This window comes from Solea solea, chromosome 11 (assembly GCF_958295425.1).
Source record: "Solea solea chromosome 11, fSolSol10.1, whole genome shotgun sequence".
NCBI classification, from domain to species: Eukaryota; Metazoa; Chordata; class Actinopteri; order Pleuronectiformes; family Soleidae; genus Solea; species Solea solea.
In genome coordinates this window covers 5,914,084-5,938,787 of record NC_081144.1, presented here as the reverse complement: position 1 = coordinate 5,938,787, position 24,704 = coordinate 5,914,084, and the positions used below count along the sequence as shown (strand labels likewise).

The 24,704-nt window shown below is 41.4% G+C and overlaps 3 protein-coding genes across 3 annotated transcripts; 2 read left to right on the top strand and 1 right to left on the bottom strand.

Moving 5' to 3' along the window:
- The first annotated feature begins 320 nt into the window (after positions 1 to 320).
- On the top strand, positions 321 to 9,602 carry mfsd2al2 (major facilitator superfamily domain containing 2a-like 2). Its single transcript, XM_058643419.1, has 14 exons — positions 321 to 561; positions 1,234 to 1,353; positions 1,428 to 1,552; positions 1,661 to 1,793; positions 3,199 to 3,277; positions 3,395 to 3,558; positions 4,444 to 4,534; positions 4,624 to 4,745; positions 4,875 to 4,958; positions 5,074 to 5,157; positions 5,797 to 5,909; positions 7,197 to 7,340; positions 7,466 to 7,630; positions 8,566 to 9,602. Exons 1-14 carry the CDS (start codon positions 457 to 459, stop codon positions 8,921 to 8,923), a joined length of 1,887 nt encoding a protein of 628 aa, XP_058499402.1. The 5' UTR covers positions 321 to 456; the 3' UTR covers positions 8,924 to 9,602.
- A 631-nt stretch (positions 9,603 to 10,233) lies between these two features.
- fkbp1aa (FKBP prolyl isomerase 1Aa) lies at positions 10,234 to 15,632 on the top strand. The gene is made up of 5 exons (XM_058644120.1): positions 10,234 to 10,404; positions 10,514 to 10,561; positions 11,798 to 11,910; positions 12,618 to 12,792; positions 14,714 to 15,632. The coding sequence occupies exons 1-4, from the start codon at positions 10,368 to 10,370 to the stop codon at positions 12,747 to 12,749; spliced, it is 330 nt and encodes a 109-aa protein (XP_058500103.1). The 5' UTR covers positions 10,234 to 10,367; the 3' UTR covers positions 12,750 to 12,792; positions 14,714 to 15,632.
- Positions 15,633 to 17,136: 1,504 nt separating this feature from the next.
- On the bottom strand, positions 17,137 to 23,965 carry LOC131468050 (syntaphilin). Its single transcript, XM_058641903.1, has 5 exons — positions 23,582 to 23,965; positions 21,545 to 21,660; positions 20,941 to 21,069; positions 20,590 to 20,739; positions 17,137 to 19,916 (listed from the first exon to the last, which is right to left on the bottom strand). The coding sequence occupies exons 2-5, from the start codon at positions 21,586 to 21,588 to the stop codon at positions 18,668 to 18,670; spliced, it is 1,572 nt and encodes a 523-aa protein (XP_058497886.1). The 5' UTR covers positions 21,589 to 21,660; positions 23,582 to 23,965; the 3' UTR covers positions 17,137 to 18,667.
- Positions 23,966 to 24,704: the final 739 nt, after the last annotated feature.

Genomic DNA, 24,704 nt, shown 5'->3' with positions numbered 1-24,704 from the left:
TCCAGCAATTAGAAATAAATAAATAATAATTATACTGTATATAGAGAGAGATATTGTCCTGTTAAGTGCACAATATCATGGAGACTGTGAGGAAAGAGTACAGTGTCCTGTGAAGGACAAATACAATCAAACTGTGACTCACATTCAATGAACCAAATACAGGGACGTAGATACACACATGAAAACTTACACCGGGATTTTAAACTGTAAAGATGCACATCTCCCCAAAACATGTCATAGACTTTGTTCACGTCACAGGAAGCTGAGGATTTGGACTTGATGTGTGGAGAACCCCACTCTCTCTCACACACACACACACACACAGAAGAGCTGTCAAACCAGATTCCGTTGTCAAACAAGGGGGATTAAACATATACTGCACTGAGGAGAGCTGTTGTTGCCTCATACAGGCAGTGGAAGTCTGTACCTGTGAGTCTCCCTTTGCTACTACGAACGATGAGTTGTTTGACGGCTTTTTCAAATCAGTTCCAGACTTTAAAGAATCGGGTGTTAAAAGGGAACGTGGACAGAAACTCATGCAGCGAGGAACAGCGTCACAGGGTAAGTGTTCAGTTTCCTTTTGAACCATATTCAAAAACACAAGATTTCCAGTCTAGATTTTGTACTTCAAGTCATATCTTATAACTCATTTTTACTTTTTATACAAACTGAGCTTCTATTTAACAAATAAAAGACATGCATTTCATAATCTACACCTGCAGTCACTTTGTGCAGGTGAGAGAAAATCAAAATAGTTGATCTGGTAACTCCACCATATCTTAATCTAACCACTGTAATTTACATCCAAGTCACAGATATACAGTAAATCCTATTACTATTGTTTATATCTTGAATTTACAACTTCTTTGTGACTGATAACGAGAATACTGAGCTGGAGTTAATCAGATTAGGGCAGAAAAATTGAATGATTACAAAAGGTGTGAATATTGTCAGCTATCTGTGTAATATCATGTACACTATCCCTCATTTTACCTATTTATAGCGTATATATCCCAATATTTATATATGTTTTACCTTTATTTTACATTTGTAATCACTTATTTATTTATTTTAACTATTAATATTATTATTTATTATTTTACTATTTAACCTGAGCATACAGCACTTTTTTTCACGTGTTTGTACTAAAAGGTGTAGGTCTATAAAATTCTTGCATCTGAAAGTTGAAACTTCATTTTCCTCCACCTTCCCTTAATCCGCTGCTCTTCACAGCGGTCGGGGGGGATTCCTCTGGCCAGGAAGATATGCTACGCTGTGGGTGGGGTCCCGTATCAGATTACTGCAGTAGCTATAGGAGTCTCCATGCAGATTTTCCTTCTGGATGTGGCACAGGTAAACGTACACGTACACGTTCAAACCTCGCTATAAACAGATGTTTGTGATAGCTGGAGCATGAATGTTCACAGATGGAGGCCTCCTACGTTTCCATGATTTTGTTTGCCAGCCGGGCCTGGGATGCGGTGACCGACCCTCTGGTTGGATATCTGGTGAGCCGCAGTAAACAGACACCCGTCGGCAAACTCATCCCATGGTTGGTTTGTTCTGCCCGCACATGTTCCACTTGCACTTCATCTTGAATTTAGCTGTGATTCGTCCTCGGGTGCCGAGTCCAACAGAGCCAACCATGTTTGTCTCACAGGCTGATTCTTTCCACTCCATTTGCTGTCATGTCCTATCTGCTGCTGTGGTTGGAGCCACGAGGCCCCACGTCTGTGCCTCTCAGTGTCCTGTGGTTCTTCACTGTAACCTGTCTGTTTGAGACCCTCATGAGTGTAAGTCAACGTAAGTGTTACAGACACTCCTCGCTCCTGTCCTCCATCTGCATCTGGTGCCCATTGGTGAAGAAGTAAGTGAAGTCTTGTGCAAAACACAAGTTTGACTCAGGGAAGCACAGATTTATCAGTTGATATTTTCTCCGGGTTCTCCACTTTCCTCCCACAGTCCAAAAACATGCAGATTTGGGGATTAGGCAAACTGGACACCCTAAAATTGACCGTGTGAGTGCATAGTTGTTTGTCTCTGTGTGTCCCTGTGATGGACTGGTGACCTGTCCCAGGTGTACCCCACCTCATGTGGATCTAAAGCAGTAGAAGATGGATATTTGTCTTGTCATGAGCAAAAGAGAAGACATTTCCTGTTAGAGGCACTGCTGGTTTTCTGTGTATGCTGAAAATAACATCTTTTAATTAAATAAGAGACAAGAAAAGGCTTGAAATCAGTTATTTTATTGTAATCAGAGCTGGTTTAAATTGGGATTATAGGCCTCTTGAAACCTCCTTTTCTGGCAGAAAACACTGACCAGTGGTCCTCACAGAGAGCAAAACCTGGTCCTGAGGACTCCTCTGATCACCCTTCCATTTCATAAGTGAGTCAGGAAACTATGATGGTCCTCACATACCAGGAACACTCTTCTCCAGTCTCCTCAATGTTTATGTGGACAGAGTTGTTTGCCTTTGTTGTAGTGTAGTTAGCTTCATAGTGCACGCTCTGGCTGCTTTGTCCATTGTGCCTCCATCAAGTGAGGCCTTTATGCTCTAAATACACAAACCAAGCTTGTGCTGTGTTCCGTTTCTGTCATTTTGAATGTTACATCCCGGACCTCTAAGTTAGTTTTCATAGAGTTCTTTTCTTCCTTGGAATAAAAAAAAAAATAAATTAGTAAAAATAAAACAAATAAAGCAGCTGTATCAGCCAAATGGTTGTTTTGGACACTGGTGTCTGTGTCATTGTTGGTATAACTCCAGACGTTCTCAGTCATTAGTTTTTCATCACTTTTGCCACTTTACTGCATCATGTTTAGTTAATAGTTGTTGTTTTCTTTTCAAATTAATGTTAAAAAAAATTAACACACAGGATGAGCTCAGACTGTTTTCCTACTAATCATTTCACATTTTCTCAGATTTATGGAAATTGTTCTACTGTAATAATGAATCATTGGTCAATACTTTTACTTTTGATACTTTATGTACAGTATTTTTACATACACGTGCCTTTGTCGTCTCTTCACTATCGCCCCCCCCCCCCACTACAGTCTTCTGTCTTCATCTCTCTCATGTCACCATGGTGACACCATGTTACCGCTTGCTCCAAGCTGCGTCACCATGGCTACTGAGTTTCACACCGCTCATGCGCGCTCAGCTGGCATCATGTTCTCTCTCCCTCTTCGTCCATTAACAGTGCTACAACGTGCCCTACCTCTCCCTCAACATGTTCCTGGGCGGAGACCAGAGAGACAGAGACTCTGCCACGGCCTACAGTGAGAGACTTTACCTCACATCCTCAGTCCCAAAGCAGTGCCGAGCCAAATGCTGATCATGCACCCCCTCCAACCCCCTCGCTCCTCTGCTCCTTGCCTGTCTGCCTCTCTGTTCAGGAATGAGTGTGGAGATGGTGGCAATGCTGCTGGCCTCCATCATCCAGGGTCAAGTCGTGGCCGTGTACAACGCAGAGAAGCAGGAGGCTTGTCAGCAGCTGGACCAGAACCATGACACGCCTCAAGGCACGTCGGCACCACAAGCCGCATCACTTCGAGAAACGGTAGAAAATCTCAAATGTAAAGAGATTACGCTCATATTTCTGAGGCGGTCGAGCAGCTTTGCTTTGGCATTGTTCTCTCGTGGTCCCAGGAATATCTAGTTACCCCATGAATTACTCTTCTTAGCCTGACATAGACACCTGGTACCTGGTATTCCTTATGTTGTGGGGACCTAAATCTGTTTGACACAGTCACATTATGGGGACAAAAATCAAGGCCCCGTAATGTAAATCACTACATCTTAAGGTGAAGTCATGTTTTAAAGTTAGGCTGAGGTTAAGGTTAAGGTTAGGGTCAGGATTAGGATTAAGCCAGTAGTTATGCTGGTTAAGGTTTGACTAAATCACCAGGAAGTTGAATCTCATCTCATCTCAAATGAATGTAAGTCAATGCAACATCCTCTGAAGTCAGAGAAACCAGTGTGTGTGTGTGTGTGTGTGTGTGTGCATGTTGTTCATTGTTATAGAGCAGCACAAGACTGAAGGCATTCACTCCATTCAATTCAACTTAAATAGATGTGAGTTTGCAAAAACAAGCAATTACAGCTCATTTCAAGACGATAAGAAACGAAGGACGATTAGTTCAGACAAAAGAAACCGTTTCACAGCGGAGGAAATGTTCACTTTCTTCACGCTCTTTGAACGAGTTTGATGAACACTGACATTTTCTTTTCAGAAAATCAATTACAAAGAGACTTAGGAGTAACACAAAGAGACATGACACTACTATAATGACACACACAATGAGTAAAAAGATGTGTAAAACTACCAAAAAGAAACACAATGACTCCAAAGAGGCACAGACGTGGTACAAACTGATCACCACAGTGAGACAAAAATACACCCACAGTGAGTCACAATGAGTTTTCTTTCTTCTTCTTCCTCCAGCAAAAGGCTTTCCTGACCTCAGGTCTGGTCGTGGGTGCACTGTTCTTCCTCTGCAGCCTGGTTCTCTTCCTCGGGGTGAAGGAGCAGCAGGGTGAGTCAGAAAATAGAGATCATGAGGTCACTGGTAGGTTTTTCTTATGCAGACATATCGAGTTAAGTCAAGGATCTAATTATTTTCAGCTCCCGTCTGCCCTGATGACAAAGTGCGACCATCTTATTTGGCCTCACTGAAGATGCTGATGTGTCACGTTCCTTACCAGCGGCTGGTGCTCGGCTTTGTGTTTAGCAATCTTGCATTTCAGGTATAGCTTATGTTAACTGCGGCTGCAGATGAGACAAATTTGTCCTGTATTTGATTTTTATTTGCTTTTTTCTCACGTAGTCATGATATTTTTTAATAGTTCTTTCTCTACTATCTGCTTTAATCTCAGATGTCCTGGAGTAATTTTGCACTTTTCTGTAGCCATGCAGCCGGACTGGGAGCCCACTTCCAATACCTCCTCCTGGCTCTGTTGGTACACTGCTGCACCACACTACAATTATCACACACACACACACACACACCTACATGTGATGTTTTAGTAGCCTTCTGAGTATTTACTGATAAAACACACAATAATATTTCCACAGGCTTCTGCCTCAGTCGCAGTCCCGCTGTGGCAAGCAGTTCTTCTGAGAGTGGGAAAGAAGGCCACAGTTTTCATTGGACTATCAGTAAGAAAACACACACACGTCCCTGCACAGTGACCTGAGTTCACTCTTGTATAAAGTACCTTAAAGTGATACTTCAGTACAAGTATCTTACCAGAAAATTAGATTTGATAGAAGTTGAAGTCACTGTTTTTATAATATTATAAAAAATATTTAAGTAAAAGTCTTACATTTTATGACATTTACTGTACTTATGTATCAAAAGTAATTTTTCTGCTATAAAATGCACTTAAGTTTTAGAAGTAAAAGTATTAAAAAAGGTGAGGCATTAGGATTGAGCCAAGGTGGCTCAGTGGTAGTGCGAGTTGTCTTTCAGCTGGAAAGTTGTGGGTTCAATTCCTGGCTCTGCTAGTCTATATGTGTTCTTGAGCAAGACACTTAACCCCATGTTGCAGTGTAAGGATGGCTGAATGACAAAACTATAGTGTGAAAATAAATACAGACCATAATACCAACTCTTCTTCTGACTTTATTTGGTAGTAACGCGTAACAGAGATAGTTAGAGTAAAGTAGTGGAGTGAACGTAAACATTGCTAGAAATATAAATAACAAAGTAAAGTACAATAACAAAGTATTTGTACTTTGTTACATTGTTACATTGTTTCCTCACACCGTAAATCAAACTCTCACCTGCTCTCCCAGCTCTTCATCCCCGCTGTGCTCCTCATCGCCTGTGTTCCCACTAACCTGCCGCTCTCTGTGCTGATGTGTATTTTGATGGGATTCAGCGTGGCGTCTGTGTTCTTGCTACCATGGTGAGTCACTTCCCCCTGATAATAGTCCAAAAAATAAAAAAATAAATCAGTCCTTTCCTAGGCCTCAGTCTAATCTGATTAGTATGAGAGCTGAATGTGCACATGCATCTTTGATGAATATTCCAGCTTCAGTGAGTGTTGATGGCTGGTCCTCATGTGTTTACATGTGGTTTAAGCGTGTGATAATGGAGGGATCAGCAAGTAAATGTTGCCACATAACATCGTGTCTTCAGTCAGAAACAAAGACCCAAGTTTGCTGCCTTAAACTAACAATAATGTGGACGTTGTCTTTAATCAGCAGCTTGTTACAAAGACAAATGTGTGTGAGACACATTGTGCATCGTTTCAATTTTATGAATTACTGCTCCTTCTTTGAGCCTAACATAGGCAAGTAGTTATTTTATGGACGTCTCCATGACAACAGTGGTGCTTTTATTTTTCAAACCAAACATTTAGTTTAGGTTAACTGTCAATTCTAGCATCACAGTCTATTTGAATAAGTTCATACTTCTTTTCAGAATAAAAGCTCTTAACTCGATATGAAATATTACTTTCTTTCTCAAGATAAGCAAATAATTTAAAATCAGATTTGTTAAATCATCTGCCGGGCCAGATACTGATGCTGGCGGGCCACTTTTGGACCACTGTGATAATAGATGGATGGATTATGGAACAGGCGCAGGTGTTCACAGTGTCAGGAACATTGACTGTGTATAAAAATGGATCTAAGCCCCAGAAAGTAGCATAGTTTGGTAGTAGCGACTCCACTGGTTGCCGAATTTACTCAGTTTACATGAGTAAATTGGCACGATGTCAGTTTTGTTAAAAGGTGGATATAGAGGATAAAGTGCGGCACATGTGAGTGGACACCAATTTGTTTTATCCAATATGAGCCTGGTTGTCTGGCCAGGTTTCAAAAACTTTACTGGTGCCAGTCACATGGTGGATCTCAGTCTGTGGTCAGGGGGATTAAGTGGATTATCTGGATTAACAGTGACTGTTAGAAAATACCCCTAAAGACACAAAACAACAAAGACAAAGAACAAGAAATAGACGCCAGACAAGCACAAAGACACACAAAGTAACAACAAAGATGATAAAAAAAAACACAAAATGAACTGAAAACAGTCAGAAAACTACAACAAAACATGAAACAATGACAAAAAAAAAGATGCAGAGTGGTTCATCACCAGAAAATGTCAAACTGATCTCACAGACCATAAATAATGTCCGTTGTTTACACACAGTGTCTGTGCCCACGTTCTGCTAAAGTGTCCATGTCCACAGGTCTATGCTTCCAGACGTGGTGGACAACTTTGCCGTGAAACATCCCTCCTGCAGAGACCTGGAGCCACTCTTCTTCTCCTGTTATGCGTTCTGTAACAAACTGGCCGGAGGTCTGTCTGCTGGAATCTCTACCATGATATTACAGTGAGTCATCGTCTCACTTCATGTGTTATTTTCTCTCTCTCTCTGTGTAGGTGTGTGTGTGTAGGTATAGGTGTAGGTGTGTGTGCTGATCTGTCACATTTAGTGTTGTTCCTCCCTCCCTGCAGGTTTGTGGGCTACAGAGCCGGCGCGTGTCACCATGGCGATGAAGTGGTAACGGCTCTGGTTGTGCTCTTCTCACCGGTACCCATCGCACTTCTGCTGATAGCGATGGTCTTTTTCTGCTCCTACCCAATCAACGAGAGGCACACACAGCAACTGACCACTGTCCAGTAAGTTCAGAGGTCTCAAACTCGTGGCCTGCGGCCCACATGTGGCCCGCCAAATGATGTTATGCGGCCTGCCCCCTTAATATCAAATTAGAATGAGAACTGACCCACGACCGATAGATAGATTTTTACTTTGAAATTCAGTGAAAATTTCTTCATGGCTATATTTATTGGAACATTGTGTTATGATTTGAAGCTAATTTCGCCACATAGTTCAACTTTTTTTCCACATGACCAGACACTCCCTGGCCTCCTGATGTAGATAGATAAAGATAGAAGGAACATAACACATTACTGTTTACTTCCATAATGAGCACTCAAAACACACAATATAAGTTAAGTATTAGCTTATTTAACTTTAGGGTTATTTGTAGTGAATTTTGCACATTAAAAAAAATGGAAAACGACAATATTCCTTGGAGGTGCAATGTGTATAAACTAGTGACACCTAATGGTGAGAATGCAATAGTGGAATACAAAAGGACTCCTCACTTTTCCATACAAACTACGGCCTGTTGTATATTGTAGCGACTATAAATCCTAAATTAAAACGCAGCCATGGGGCTGAGTCGGCCCTGAGCACAAAAGTCATCTTGATGTCCATTTAAGTCTATACAATAGATGAAAATATGATACAAAAAATGGAGATATATGACGGATATTAAAACTGTAAAGTGCCCGTCAACAGAAAATTACAGATATCAAACTCACCCTCATTGTATATTATATTTTTTTGAAACTATGCCATGTTTATGGAAAACTTTAAGAACAAAAACAAGCAATGTCAACTCCTGGAACATTAAAATTCATATTTCTCTGAAAAGCTCTATGCAGCACATTAGTCTTATCTAACAAGAACATGTTATGGAACAATTTTCACACTCTTAACTAATATACAGTTCCTGTTATTGTTTTTCTTTTTCTTTTCTCTCCATCAGGCCTGAAGCTACATCATCAGAAAACATAGAGCAGCCAACAGTTTTACAGCAGCTCTGTCCCGGGGTGAGGTCATCATCACAAAATTACACAAAGACCAACACATTGCATGAGTCACGTTCCTCCCCCTGCTGCTACAGTCCTCGGCGCGCACTCCAGTCGTCCTCACCTTCAGATGTTCGGAATGATTCTGCAGAAAACGGCAGATGTAAATCAGTCGTCCAGTCAGACGCACATAAACAGAGACCTGACCGTCGAGAGCATTCAAGAAAAGGAAGACTCGACAGAAATTTGCCTGAGAATGAGTCGGAGTTTTTCTCTAGAAGGACAAACATGAGGTCCAAAGTGTCATGGGTATAATAATAATAATCACACAGTCTTATAGTTTGACATTATTTGGGAAATGCTTAAGCTACAGCCAGCAGCATGTACCAAACAGCTAACTTTCCTTTTTTCCAAAGATTTACACAACCTTCTCCTCAGGTTTGTCCTTGGTTGGAAAAAAATGACAAAATGTGTATTGTATTTGAACTGGAATGACTATCATTTAGTGGGATTTACTTCATTTACAGAAGCTTCTAACTTATAAATAGAAAACATTTGTTAAAGATGTTATACATTGCTTGCATTGCTTTGTTAAGAGTCACTCTCCTCTATGTTTCCTCAAATAAATTGGGTTTGTTGTTCATTTACAGTTTAATTAAATTGTAATTGGACAGAGAACACTGGAAAGATTAACCAAGGGTCAAACTGGGAGACTACTGCTTGGCATTAATTTTCCAGAGATATAAAATGTGTCAAGCTGTATTGTAATTATTGTCATAATTCTTTACATGTTGTGAATTCACTGTGTTTTATAATACAGTACTTTGTTAAAACGTATTTCAGTGATTGGCTGTCACTGATGTTTTTACAATACAGTCACAATAATGATGATAATAATGTGATAATGATGACTTATTTTAACTAGCATCTTTAAAAGCCCAGTGAGTAAGCATTTGTGACATCTCCCAGTTCTTAAGAGCATCAAGGAACTATGGTGGCCTTCACGTACCAGAAAGGATGTTGATGTTGTTGTCTATGTTTGTTTGTTTGTTGACATGGTGACATAAGATAGTAGCCTTTATTAAAGTACCTTAAGTACATTAAAAGCCATTATACAAAAAAGTGCTTGGGCTGATAACCAATACTGATATATGTGCCAGAGGTTGTGTAGTGAAATTAACATCATATGTTGCATGTTCATGTCACAGCAGATGTAGATTTAACAGATAGAGGGCGCCAGCATAGACGTCAAGTAGGTAGAAGGCTATTAAGCCTACCGTTGTAGTCATAAGTTGTATCGGCAGATCTTGGTGTGTTTGTATTACATTTTTATTACAAGTCAAAACCTGCTGATAATATCGTGCCGATAATATCGTGCAGCCCTAATACAAACATCATTATGTGTATTAGGGCCGAACGATTTTGAATAAATACCCCTAATGTGTATTCAATTTCATTTCTGCCAGTAAATCCTCCTGAATGATGCATGGACCTTTAAAACTGAACACTTCTGTTTTTGTGGTGTGTTTTTTTTGGTCCTCACAAAGAGGCACATACAGGAACACACACACACACACAGAGAGAGCGAGAGAGAGCGAGAGAGAGAGAGAGAGAGAGAACCTCCTCCACGGTGACTCTCTGCGTTGGCTCTCCTCCATCTCTGCCCACCCGCTCGTCAGCAGCAGCAGGCCGCCCCTGCCTCCTGCTTCCGCTCGCAGCATTGTAGGGTGGTCTTGAAGACGGAGACTGAGGAGCGAAAATGGGAGTAGAAATTGAGACCATTACTCCGGGCGACGGTGAGAATAACGGTTCCTCTTCACGTCAACGGTTATCGTTGGTTTAAAGTGTCTGCTTCGTTTTCATACGCGCTTCCTTTCCCCTCTTTTTTCCTATCCTCGTTTCCAGGACGGACATTTCCGAAGAAGGGGCAGCGCGTCGTGGTGCACTATGTCGGTGAGTAGGGGAAGCTTGGGGGGGGGGGTCACACCGGGGCTTCTGGCGGATTTGGTTGCGTTTACTCTTGGTGAACATTGTCCGCCGCGTGAGTCCATTTGAATAGCGTCAGTCGGTGCTGTGTGAACCCCGGTGTGAACGCGGAATGAAGCGGAGGCTGGAAACAGCAGTAGCGGCTGCTTTTTAGCATAGCAGCTAGCGTCTGGTACCCTGTTTTACACATCGTTTCTGGTGTTTGCCCGGCTAACACCACGCAGTGTTGGATTCTTATATGTTCTCCACGACTGTCATCACCAAATCTGTAATGACACGGCGTTTTGTCATTATTCAGGGCATTTGGAATGAAGGAGCTAGAGTCTCCTGCTGACAGCCGCCCAACGCAGAGCCAACCAGCGCCTTAATGCTAGTCGGCTAACTATAGCTCCCCGTTGGCGTTAAATAGACTGAAGTACACTTAAATACATTTTAGAGACAATATTGTGCAGTTGTATGACACTGTATGCATCTGACAGCCACGATTTATAAAAGTAGAGTTTACAACAAATAAATAAAATACAGGATTAGTTTGTGAAATATGATGTTAAACCCTGTAACCATCTTTATGAAACAACCAACCTATGGTTGGTATCATCACTTATACCTTGCTTCACCTGTTAATCTACATACATACACAAAGTGTGTGTTCATAAATGTATTAGGACTGAAACAATTACTCGATTAATCGTTTGATAATCGATTAACCTATTTAATTTTTTTTAAATAATTCAATCAAATTTTCAGATTTTCCCCATTAAATGTGAGGTGTTTTTTTTTGCTCCATGTTGTGTGTATATTTCCTAGTTTGAAATCTGAGGTATTTTTCCTTTTTTGCTTTGAGTAATGCAACATGACTATAACACTATAAGTGTGAGAACACTTGAACAATAGTCTATTCATTGGTTTGAGTGATTTTTCTTTAATAATTGAAATTGGCGTTCTGATTTTTCAACTTTTTAAACATGTATATTTTCTGGTTTCTTTACTCCATATAACAAAACTCAGCAATTTTGGAACAAGACATTTTCATAATTTTAATGTGTGGAAAACACCAACATTTTATGGACCAAACGACTAGTTGAGGAAATAATTAATCGATGATAAAAATAATGGTTAGTAGAGGCTGTGCTTTCTTCAAATGAAGCAGTTTTTTCGGTGATATAATCATTTAACAGCTTCCGATCTCTTGGTTTATATCAGGCACACTGGCAGATGGGAAAGTGTTTGATTCCTCACGGTCCCGTGGGAAGCCGTTTAAATTTAGGATCGGTCACCAGGAGGTTATCCGTGGTTGGGAAGAAGGAGTAGCCCAGGTGAGGAACCAAACCAATGCCGTTTAGTAAATGAAATGTGACACAACAACCAAATCTGCCAAAGGTTTTGTGGAAACTTTTGGTAGATATAGTTTGTGGTGCTGTTCAGGTGTATGTATAAAAAAAGAGGTTTTTCTCTTTATTTGGTTTTGCCTCATTATACTCGAGCAAACAGACTGTACCATTCAGGGGGCTGCAGTCTGTACTGCAGGAGATTTTCATTATATACGAGCAGCAGCCCTCCTTCACCACAGACTGCAGTGTCCTGAATGTTCCAGTTGAATCTCAAGAGTAAAAACAGTTCTGCGTGTGGTGTTTTTAATTGTTGACAGATTGATTTTAATGACTTGTGTACTTGTGTTTTTTATATATATATATGTATTTTTAGCTCTCATTTACTGGTTTGGTAGATGGGTGTTTTTTCTTTTGTCATTCACGGTGGTGAACAGACTGTACACTGTGTACTGTGAACACTTAACTGTTTTTATATCGTCACAATTAATAATTGAGAGAACAAATAAAAACTGATTGATCAATAATGAAAACAACTGTTTGTTAGTTGAGGCCCCAGTGTGTGTGTGTGTGTGTGAATACATATTGTATTTATTATTAAACAGTGTTAAATTATGGATTATGTACACGGTTGTGTTTAATTCAGTAGCAGCAACAGTAGTAAAAAAAAAAAAGTAACCTGTTCTCCTCCACAGATGAGCGTAGGTCAGCGGGCAAAGCTGATTTGCTCACCGGACTTTGCCTACGGCAGCAAAGGTCATCCAGGGATCATCCCAGCAAACGCCACTCTCACCTTTGACGTGGAGCTGCTTAGCCTGGAGGCATGAAACTCGTGAACTCACTATGTTAAATTCCACTCAAACTTTCAGGGTAAGTCTTCAATTAAGTGAAATCACACTGTCTTGTTCTTTTATCCCCAGCTCAGGTTCTTTCAACACACTCGGTACATTTATGTGAAGTTAGAAATGTTTTAATTATTGTACACCTGCGTCCTACTAAACTAAAACCAAACATTTAAATTACATGCAAATGTGTTGGTCTGAATGAACTTGTACTACATCAAATTTCTCAAAGTTGAATTTTGATAATGTACTACTACTGTATATATGTTCAATCAGCACTCTGCACATGTTCCACCGTTCCCAACAGCTTGGTCTGACTCGGAAATAACAACAAGCCACGGCAAAACCATTGTGAAATCAAATCCAGTGCATTTGTGGACTGTTACACTCCGTCAGCTTAAAAAAAAAAAGTATTTTTAAGTTTATGACTGAAAGAAAGACACTTGACACTTATCACAGGATGATTTTAAAAGTTAACGTCACGATTATCCTTCCCCAAATAATTGTGATTTACGATATTGTTTCGATGATGATGAAAAAAATGTGTTTTAACATATATATATGTGTATGTGTGTGTATATATATATATATATATATATATATATATGTGTGTACATATTACATTCTCAAACCGGTGCAGCCTTCTGTCTGCAATTACGGTGGTCAGAGACATTTAATAAGATCATTGATGGTGAATGAATGAATAAGTCATGAGGAGGTGCAGCTCCCCAAACCCACATTAAGAAATAGATCACAACACTGTATGCTGTTGAGTTAGACAGGATTTTCACGTGAAATATAATATCGTATTAACACGATAATAGAAAATCACCACTTTTTACTTATTCTATGTGCTTGTAATCTCGATAACCGATAATATCGTATATTGTTCCATCATTACTTGGAACCAGCTAAAGTTGTCAGTGGTCTCGAATTGTTTACATCAGCATGTTGGCAGGAAACGTTTCTGCGCAGATTGGACCATACAACGCAGAACCTGACAGACAGTGACCGTTATAATGTCCCTGCAGTGCTTTTCATGAGTATGGAAACAGCTGGAGAGGACATTATAACAGACTTGCAGTATTCTGATATCTTCAACTTTCTGATAAACACTTGCGCAAAATGAACACGATATTAAAATGAGTTAGATATGAAATGATCAGTGCACAAGCGGAGTCTGTAAACTGTGGATTCACATCGCTCCGTGTTCTATTCTTGCTTAGAGTTTTTTCTGGCTGTGATCCAACTCTGCTGTCTCTTTGGTGATCTGGTAAAATGCTTTCCTCTTTGCTCATCCTAGTGCACAACAGCTGTCCACCATCTTTCACTTTTTATGAATGCGAGGCGAGGAGACGAGTCACCTGACATATGGCTCTTTGTATATGTGTATATATATATGTATGTGTGTGTATATATATATATATATGTATGTGTGTGTGTGTGTATGTGTATATATATATATATATATATATATATATATATATATATACAGTATATACACACATACATACTGTATACAGTATATATAGCTCTATAGGTCACCTGTAAAATAGACTTTGACTTTATTGTCCCTCAGGGGAAATTCTTTGTCACAGCACTGTACTTTACCGCCGCACCATCCACCCTTAACACATAAGTCACAGTTCCTATTACTAATATTAACAAGCTGAAATGCAATACATCACCACCGAGTGGAGCGTAACTGGACACACTTCGTTCAATAAATCAAATCTTTCACGAGTGCTTGTATTCTGGGACAAGGCTGGTCGTCCACTCAAATGGCGTCCCTCGACTTAACTGCGCTGGAACGTGTTATCGTTTACCGTGAAGTCACATTTAGCTCTAGTAATTAAGCTGGGAATGATGTTAAGAGCTCCAGTGGTGAAAGCCTGCAAAGGCTCTCTGTCTCAATCACAGCACTAAGATCCGCCCTCTCTTCACTGCAGGTTGACTCCTATCTCGGGAACATGGAGGAAATATGTAAACAGATGATTCCTGCTCTTGATTCCTGCATAGGACCTATTCACTAGTTCACTCTCCTTTTACATTTACATGAATTATTATGTTGTCACTTGCTTTAAAACGTTTATCCTTCATACTGTCCTTTTAGAATCCATACAGTAATAAGTCATAGGCCATCCCATCCCATGTATTATGTCAAATTCTGCTTTGTATTTTTATGATGATGTTTTTGTTTGTTTGTTTATTTGTTTATTTTTGCAAATGTGTCTGCCATCAGGACCAGGTTTAAGATACGAGTGACTGAGATGTTTAATCAATCTCGTTCCTGTGGCTCTGTGGCCTTTTACACTAAAATTGTATTGATTGCGCGTAATGAACTGTCTTGAATTTAAAAAAAAAAGAAGAAAGAAAAGAATAAATTGCTGTTTGACACAAAATAATATTTCTATGAATGAACTTTGTGACAATTGTTTGACAATGATTAGAGGAAAAAAGTAAACAAGACACTGAATCCGAGGCTTTATGAATCAAGCACATTTACAGCCATTAAGAGAACACGGGACTCTGCAGATGTTAGGGTTTTTATACTTTCTTCTGCACCGGAACATCCATTCATTTGTAAGAGTTAAGTGACTTTATTGTTTAACATTAAAACTGGGCATTATTTTGTCTTGTTGATGGCTTGTAAAATAAACCAAAAGAAGGTCTTGTGGGGAAAAAGTATTTGGTCTCTGGTTAAAGGTTTGTTTAATTTGCATGGCAGGTTTCCCCCCACAGATCTGTAGGCACATCCTGGTGGTTTGTGGTTATCTTTATTTGAAGGAGTTGTGTGTAAAAAGCTGTGGATGTTGTAAAGGTCTGTTCCTTACTCGAAACACATTAAAAGAGTACTTTTAACACAAACTGCTATTTTTTTGTCCTTCCCTTGGATGATTAATATCTCGCTGTATCACTTCAACATATTCTCTTTTAAAAATCTTTTCACTGAGGGATGAATATTTAATGGTGTTTCAATTCAATCGACAACAGAGATGCATGAAAGTGTGATTCATGTTTTTATGTTCCTCATATGACGGGAAATATCAAGGGCATTTTGTTGTCTTGTGCATTTATACTGAAGTCGAGCACAGTGACTGCAAAAGTCTTAGGCCACCATTAGACTTTCATAATTTATAAATCTGTCAGTTATTATCTCAATTTATCAAGCATTTGTTTGGTCCAGAAAATGTTGAAAAGTTTTGCTCAGTGTTTACCAAACCTAGAAATGATGATGTTCTCAGATGTCCTGTTCAGAAAGCCTATTTTAGTTATTAAAAAAACACCTCTAAAACTGCATTATTTAATAATCCTTGCAGCCCTAATGACCGTGCAGTGTAATTGTTTCTCAATTACCTTAGTGGAACACGTCCAGAAGCATTTTTCAGAAAAAATAGAAATAAATAACAGCGTATACAGGTTCAAGTGTCAAGTGCCTACCCGTGTTTTCTCTACTATTTCACGTAGAATATGATGTGCTGTGAAAAAGCTCTTTATCCGGTTTGTTCAGGACATTGCTCGAGCTTTCTAGACACATATTGCGTGATATTTAAAGTTTGCTAATATATGAGGGCAGTTATTAATCACGTCATTGCAACCCAAATGCACAGAATTTTGCACACTTTAGCTTATTTAAAGCTGGTGGTGCCCCAAAGACTTATGTTCAGTACTGTACAAACAAAATCACTGGACAGCAAAAAAATAAGTACGTTTTCAAAAATGATGTGTTGATCCAACCAGAAAATCCACTTTATATATGATTGTTGTAAATTTGCAAGAATGGCCAGTTCTCTGCCTTAAGCTGAATCATTGAGCAAATGAACAAAATAAAACAGAAATTTGTAAATATATAGATATTGTATGTATTAACAACATTTCAACCTATGCCACAAGTAAATATATGATCTTGTGCTATAGCCCCTTTTCTACCGGAGGAACTTTTCCTCATTTACTGAAGATTTTTGGGAAACCATGGCATGTTTCCTCCGAAATACCCGGGGAAAAAACTCCCTCGACCCCAAACTTTGCCCGAAAGAAGTACGTACTCGCGACTCAGCAGCAGCTGTTATACTTTACTATAAATTGCAATACAGTGTTACGATGGTGACCTTCACTGACACAGAGAATAACTTGCTTGTATGTAGTATCAAAATAGGTTTTCACAAAGCTGGTGCACAACTGCTCATTCGAGTGCTTCATTCATTCAGGATTATAATCTACTACTGGATGTTAAAGTCTTATAGAAATATAGCTACAGACTAGAAATCAGAAAATGTAGAAACCAGCTGGGAGTCAAGTAAAAGTTTATTTCGATGTGAATAGCAACAAACGCTGACCAGCTTTGTTCATCAGTTTAAATACAAATGGGTGTGCTGATGTTCAGTGTGAACAGGAGGAAAGAAACAAAGTCAAATTTAAACTCCAGTGTTTTTTTTTATTTTCATCGGCAAATTATCAATGATGTGTTTGTTCTGCACCTGAGCACATGCTCAACCTTCCTGAAACATAGCATTTTCATGAGTGGATGTACAACAGTATTTTTTCTACCTAGTGTCTCTGTTACTTTACTAACTTTATGCAAAAAATCAGTAAAATATGAATAAATTCGAGAAGCATTCAACTATAGACAGTTTCACTTCTTATTTCTTTTCCCAGCAGATGAATCCAGGTTGGGGCTTTTTTTTTTTATTCAAGCAAAAATAATCCAAACAAATTGGGTTACATGCAAATTGCAATAAAGAAAAACCCCATTTATAGAGCAGGCAGTAGCAGGAGGTTCAGTATATTTTGGTAGTGCATGTGTTTTCTATAATGTACAACTAGTCATTTGTTTTCTAAGGCAAGGCATGATCGCACACTCTTAAGTAAAATCTAAAACCCTTAAGGAAAAGTCTTATGAGTGGATGTCCAACACACGACAATGGCCGAAATGTAATAAAGCAGAGTCAGTGCTGTTGTGGCTGAGTCTGCAGAGGTTGGGAGTTGTGATCTTAAAGGTCCAGTGTGTAAGAGTTAGTGACACGGTGAGACTCCTCTGCTCGCTGCTCGCTGCTCGTGTTCCCTTAGGCTTCAGAAGACTACGGTGGCTTATGCATACCATAAAGGATGTTGTTCTCCGTTCATGTGCATAGTTATCGTTCCGTAAAATGTATGCTTTGGCCTAGGGATGCAAGATATCATCGATATTGGCAGATATTGGCTTTAAAATGCCAAAATCCTCCGATATGACTAAAACAGTAGGCTGGAAAAGCTGCTACCTCTTTGACTTCAATGCTATTTTATATCCACATCAGCTGTGACATGAGTATAAAAAAATATGATGTTAATTTCACTACAGAAGAGATTAAATGACCTCTGCAGTTGGGCAAAAAGAAAGTCCAATATCGTGCATCCCTACATTTGGCTGGTTCATTTCAATTTGGCAGTATAACGGTGCTTTCTGTTTACGTCGGAAGTCAGAACTGGGAGTTAAATGAGGGAACGTCCCCTCCACTCAGAAATGGCGACGTCAGACTAAGACTGCAACACATTAGAAACATGGCCTCCTTACATAAAGTCTATATGAAAGGCTTATTCTAAAGGCCTTTTCATGTGTGACTTGCAGTCTTCCTGCGTGTGCGTGGGTTTTCTCCAAGAACAGTTTCCTCCCGCAGAGGTTAGTTGAACACCGTGTGAGAGCAAACGGTTGTTCGTCTCTGTATGTTGCCCCTGTGTTGGCTTGCTGACCTCACCTTCACCCTGTGTCAACTGGGATTAGCTCCAGCGACCCCTCATGTGGAGGATAAAGCGGTAGACGATGAATGAATGAATGATGTGAATAGTGAGGGTGCATCAAATATTGTGTCTGTGTCACCGCTGAAGTGCGACACAAACATGAACCATGGTCAATTCCTGCCAATAAACTAAATGTTAGACACTGGACCGTTAATGTCGGAGGTTGTGGTTCCGTTCATGTTGGTCGGTCTATGCCCTCTGCCTGCACCCTGGCGGCGAAGCGAGTGGAGCGCCACAGCACAGCAGCCTCTCAGCAGCGACCCGATGTGATACACGGGCATGACGTCCGGCTGCGGCCCTCGACACAGCCACGCCATGGTCGGGACCACGGGTGCTGCCAAAGCCAACAGATCTATGAGGAAGTAGCGGCTCCAGTGGCACAGCTCAGGGGAATTCTCGTCTTCAGCTTCCTCCTTACTGTCCTCTATCTCCAGCGCTGTGGCCTCCTGCCTCACAGGCAGTGGAGCTGCAGCTTGGGGTTGGCAGGTGTGGGGCTCTGCTGCTGCTCGGTCAGAAAGTAGCGTCTCTAAGCTGTCTGAATGCACGAAGGGCAACGCAGGAGGTAAAGACGATGGAAACAGATGTGGCTCTGAGGGAGTCACATCTGTGGAGGCTAAAGAGATGACACTCAGCTCCTTGGTTTCACTTTCCTCACACAGCCAGGTCATGGTGGGGCTGCAAGCTTGGGAGCAAACCTCTGGCTTTTTCTTCACAGCAGGAGCAGGAACAGGAGCTGGAGATGGGATGGGATCAGTTACGGGGGCAGCTGTTACTGGGACCTCCTCCTGAGGTAAGTGCAGAAACAAGTGATGATGGGGGACGTATGTGTGTCCACTGCACCTGCAGCTGCTACTGAGACTGTGACAGGAGTGTGAGACTGGCAACACGGTCCCTCCGCTGCACAGCCTTTCATAGGTGGAAGAGCGCGGTACAGTAGGGGGGACCCTGATGTGGCCCTGCGGTGGCAGCTGCTCTGACAGGTGGGCCGCTTCCAGGAGCAGGTGGGTCTGCCCCGCGGGGCGACACGCTCCACTCGCCTCAGGAGTGTTGGCACCGCGCTCCAGCTGCAAGGCCTCGCTGCTGAGTCGCATGCGAGGAATGCTGCGGCTCAGAGTTCCAGCAGGGGAACAGCCACAGGAGCGAGACCTGCCCCCTGGCTGAGCTCCCTGCAACCCTGAGTATGGCTTGTGGTCATGGTGGTCCTGTTCGCGGACACTGAGGTTGGACCTCACTGACTCTACCACTTCCTGGAGGTGCTGAATCTCCTTGCGAGCCTCTTTAAGTGCTAACTGGGCCTCGACGCGGTGGCATTCCTCTTCTATCCAGTCTTCCTGCATCCTGTAAAGTTGGCCCCGCAACTCGTCTATTTCACAGTCCCTAACAGAGCACAAGGAATAATTGAATGGTAGCCTTGTTCTCTTTTAAAACCAAATGTGTCACACAAGAAAAACGTTTTAAAGGATAAAAATCATGGCTGCCAGAGGAGACACAAAGAGAAATACTTAACAAAAGCTTATCTAATAAAAATCAATGCCTACTCAAGTCAGTGACTGAATTACGTGTACTGCTTTATCTCGACCTTTTCCAAGTGGGAACTGAAAAAAACGCCCACTCCTGCACCAAAATCACAGCACACAGGAGTTGTTGATTTTGTGACTTTGGTGTTTGAAATCCTTTGTTCAGATTTACCCGAGTGACACAAACTTACCAAGTAAGGCAGCAGCGGACCAGCAGCTTTTGTGTCCCTGTGAGCTAGACGTGGAGTAAGTGAGTGGTTTACAAGTGTCTTACCACTGAGATGAAGCTATCTTAATATTCTTAAGATATCTTTATTAGGGGGGAGCCTTTTGTTAAATGGACAAAATGTAGTTTTCCTTGTGTCCCCACTGGCAGACGTGATTTCGGTGAGTTCCTGGAGACGTCAGTGAGCTGGTAGTATGCGAAACAGTCAGCATTGATTATGTGTCGGTTATATCTTACACTTCATAAAAGCAGAACTTTCTCAATCATTAGCAAATACTGGTGTAACAGGCAAACATAAAGGTTTTACCTGTGCTGTAATCTCTCCACATTCTCCCTCAGCCTGGCGCGCAGATGTCGTATACACACCTCCTTCTGTTGCAGAGGTGTGAGGTACTGATCTGGGGTGGGAGGCCTGATCCCATGGTTGTCACTGCAGGCTGTGTGCTTTGCCTGACGCCTGAGTAAACACACACGCATGCACTCGCATAAAGAGACCATTTACACTAAAGTGCTTTGTATAATCACATGTGGGAACAGTGGACTGGGAGCGTGGCTGAGAAATGGATTAATGAATGGCGACATTATAAAGAACAGTGCGTCTAGTATCAGCACCAGTTGGCAAGAGAAGGTGATGTATTATGATTCATATTTGCGTTACCTCGGAGTACTGGGATATGTCCGAGCTGCGACGCTTTCCTCTGGGACCCTACTCCGACCAGGGTAGGTGTAAGTACTGGATGCATCATTGGAATATCGCCCACTGCCACCACCAGTGCCCACTGAGCGCCTTAATAGAAAAAAGCAGGGCAAATTATACATGTTTACCAAATATGATGATCACTCAAGACACTTGGGGCTCATTCAGACCTGATATTAACATCTGGCCTCAGTGATCTGATCACAGCATTTACACCTGGCATTAAATGTGTCCTGGATGCGTCTCCTGTGACCACATATGACTGAATCTGGAATCCCCACCCTTTGTTCAACTACTCACTGACATCATTTACAACAACAAAATGATCTGATTGTACAGATTATTTTGAGTAAAACTAAAACTGCCACGGATCAGATGACGTCAGCTGAGGAGGCGGGCTCTAATCTGCCTTGAGGACTGTCTGTGATTGGATCTGAGGACACATTCAGGACGGATTGGGAACGTTTGGACCTGAACCTAGCATGGTCTGCCTGTGGTCGGATCACTCAGGATGAGATCTGAACGGGATCTTAAAAAGAGAGGTGTGACATGGAAGCAACAGTACCTGCGCTGACCTGAGGAGGACTTTCGACTCGGAGTGAGGGACATGGGTGTGCAAAGGACCTCCAACTAGTCCACTGATGTCTCTAGAGAAGGATGCTGGGAGCCCTTACAGCCAAACTGTAAGAGACAAAAACACATTACACATTAAAAAAAAAAAGAAGAACCTGTGAAATTCATCTCAGACAGCGAAGCCGTCTTCATTCCTCAGTGATCTACATCAGCGCACAGAAGCAAATGATTTTCCTACACATGCTGTGTGCTCATTATGTACTGCACTGTAAGTCAGTGACAGCAGCGACTAAGGCTTCCTTTCTGTGCTGACACAAAGGGGGGCACAGTGAGTTCACAGTCAGTGCAGCTGTGTCCTTCATGTCTGCAGAGTCTGCAGATGAACATGATAAATCTTCACAGTGACTGGTGTCACAGGGTGAAAACAAAGACGAGTGGGGGTCACAGAGGTTATAACATCTCTGCAGTGAGTTAAGATTTTCCCATTACTGTTAATAGAGGAGTAGAGTGGTGCTGTATGTGCAGTAGGTCGTGGTGGCCAGGTGTGTTTCTCAGACGAGGAAAAATATAGCTGAGATTATTGACAGCAACACCTACACTGAGTGATGAGAGTGTTGCAATGATTCAGCCTCTTCACCACTCTTTTGGTTTGGATTCTCTCCACCACACTCGACATGAGACAAACCAAAGAAGAGGGTTGTTCACGAGCAGCTCAATGTTCCTTTGACAACAGCTGCTGTTATTAAGGGGGAGTTTAAAGTTTAAATTGTTCCCGACAGCTGTGCTGGTAGCGTGTGATGGGGGAAAAAAGCACTGCATATACTAGAGATGGCATGATATGATCTTTTTTGTGTCCGATACCGATATCACAAACTTAATATCTGATGTCTGACGTCTGTCTGATACAGTCCTTAGTCCTATGAATGTGTTAACACCACATTTGTGCTCACCATCTGAAGCTATTATTTTTAATCTGCAAGATCCAGTTATTTAGACCGATACTAAAACTGGGTATCGCACTGTCTCATCCCTACCATATACATCAGTTGTGCAGTGTGAATGCATGTGTGAATGGCATGACTGTAGTGTGTAAGACTAGAAAAAACGCTACATAAGAGGGATGTAAGTAAATATGACTGCAATATTTCATGGATCTAGTTACATCAGCTCTAACTGTTATTGAAATCAAAACAAAACACCATCCCCCCTGTGGGCGCAGTGACGGAGAGCTCAGTTCTCCCTCAAACATGATAATGACACAAAACCAGAATATAATACTGCTGTAAATTGACCTAAATACCAAAGTGTGTCTAAACAAAAAATAATGATGAATGCCATCATTTCAATGTCACTCCCAGGATTTTACAAATACATTTGACTTAAATCATTTAAGTTGTATTGACTATCACTTAAAGAAACTGCGGATATACTCCTAAAATATAGGTCATAATGATCAAACTCTAGTGGCTGCAGACACAATAGGACGTCAGCATTTTCTTTGGTCCTATATTTAAATTCTAGGACAATGAGACAGGAAATCCCAGCTTCCTTTCATCTGGCTGCTGCGCAACAAGTGGCAACAAGGAGTGTTATTGGGGAGAAATACGCAATCATCTTACGTAAGTGCTGGGATCTGTGCAGGTGGACGAAACTGTGCGTAAAGGAGCGTTTAATCGTGGACACTCAGCTGGGGGATGTCGTTGATGTTATTCAGTACGTGTGAGGATGAGGATGAGGATGCGATGAACAAACCTCATCCTAATGATGATGATGATGATGATGAAAATGATAGTGATGATGACGCCTTCATTAGAGCAGTGTCAGATACGCAGACATGACTGCGGTTTGCATGTCCAGCTGACTACAACTGTGTCTCCAAACACCCGCAAGACAACGCACACATCAATGAAGTCCCAGCTGTTTGTCCTACATACAAGAATAACATTACCGGGTCTCTCTGAGTCTGTGAGACGCACAGAGACACAGATAAAAGACAGCCCGCTGCATTCACTGCCACAACAAACTCTACCATTTCTGCAGGAGGAAGTTGTGCGTCGTAGAAATGCCTCGGTTCATGGTGGACGCAGGAAGAGAAGATGCTGCTGCTGCTGAGAGAACATCCTGCAGCCGCGAAGCCCGGAGACGAAATGAGGCAACTGCGTTTGCTGCGTCGCTGCTTCTTAAAGTGACAGTATAAGGAGGGAGCGCTTCATTTTGAGCAGGAGCTAAACCGCAAATGAGTGGTTATTGTTAAATTCAATTTTCCTAGCTGAGATGTTGTGGTCTGACAGGCAACAGTTTAATAACAGCTACAACAAAAAGCCCCATCACTGCAGCTCTGACACTCGGGTCAAAGAGCACCCAGCAGTCAGAGAGAAGTTTGTTTTCATAAGATGCTGAAACATGGGCCCTTGGGTCAGAATGAATTAAAGTGATTCCTTAAAGGTCCACTGTGTAATATTCATAGAGCTCCGGACGTCATGTGACGGTTTCTGTTTCCTTGTTTAGACTGCAGCCCAAATCGGATTTGTAAGCGTATCCCATCGTACCCAATGGATACGCGTTCTTTGGAATTGCTGGAGAAGACTCTTTGAAATCGTGAGGCGTTCGGATTGAAAAGGATCTGTAAAAATTCCATCAGAATCGCATTTGAAACCACCTCCGTGGTTTGAATCAGCTTTAGAAAAATCGGATCTCATGTGTTTTTTAGCTGTAAAGACTGCCAAAAAAAATCAAGCTATAGATACAATCTCTATATGCTTAAAAATACAATTTCTGAGCTGCAGTGTAAACAAGGCCTAAGATGCAGCAAAAATGAACAAGACCAATGCTGGATTTAACCTGTCAGAGTTCACTGTGCACTTCAAATCCAGGGAGATCAACTAGTATCTCACATAACTAATATATTGGATTTTTAAAATGCCCCTGGGGTGCTTTTTTTTGTTTGGAAACAGCTGGAGAGGACATTATTCCAGACCTGGAGTATCCAGACATCTTTATCTTCCCAATGAACCTCCATTTATCTTACTCCAGAGTCACTGAAACTTCGCACGAGCCTGGAGCGTAACAAATGGACATAATATAAAAGGAATAGTGGGAGATAACGAGTCTTGTGGTTGAATCCTTTGTGAACAGGTGTGTTTCAGCAGTCC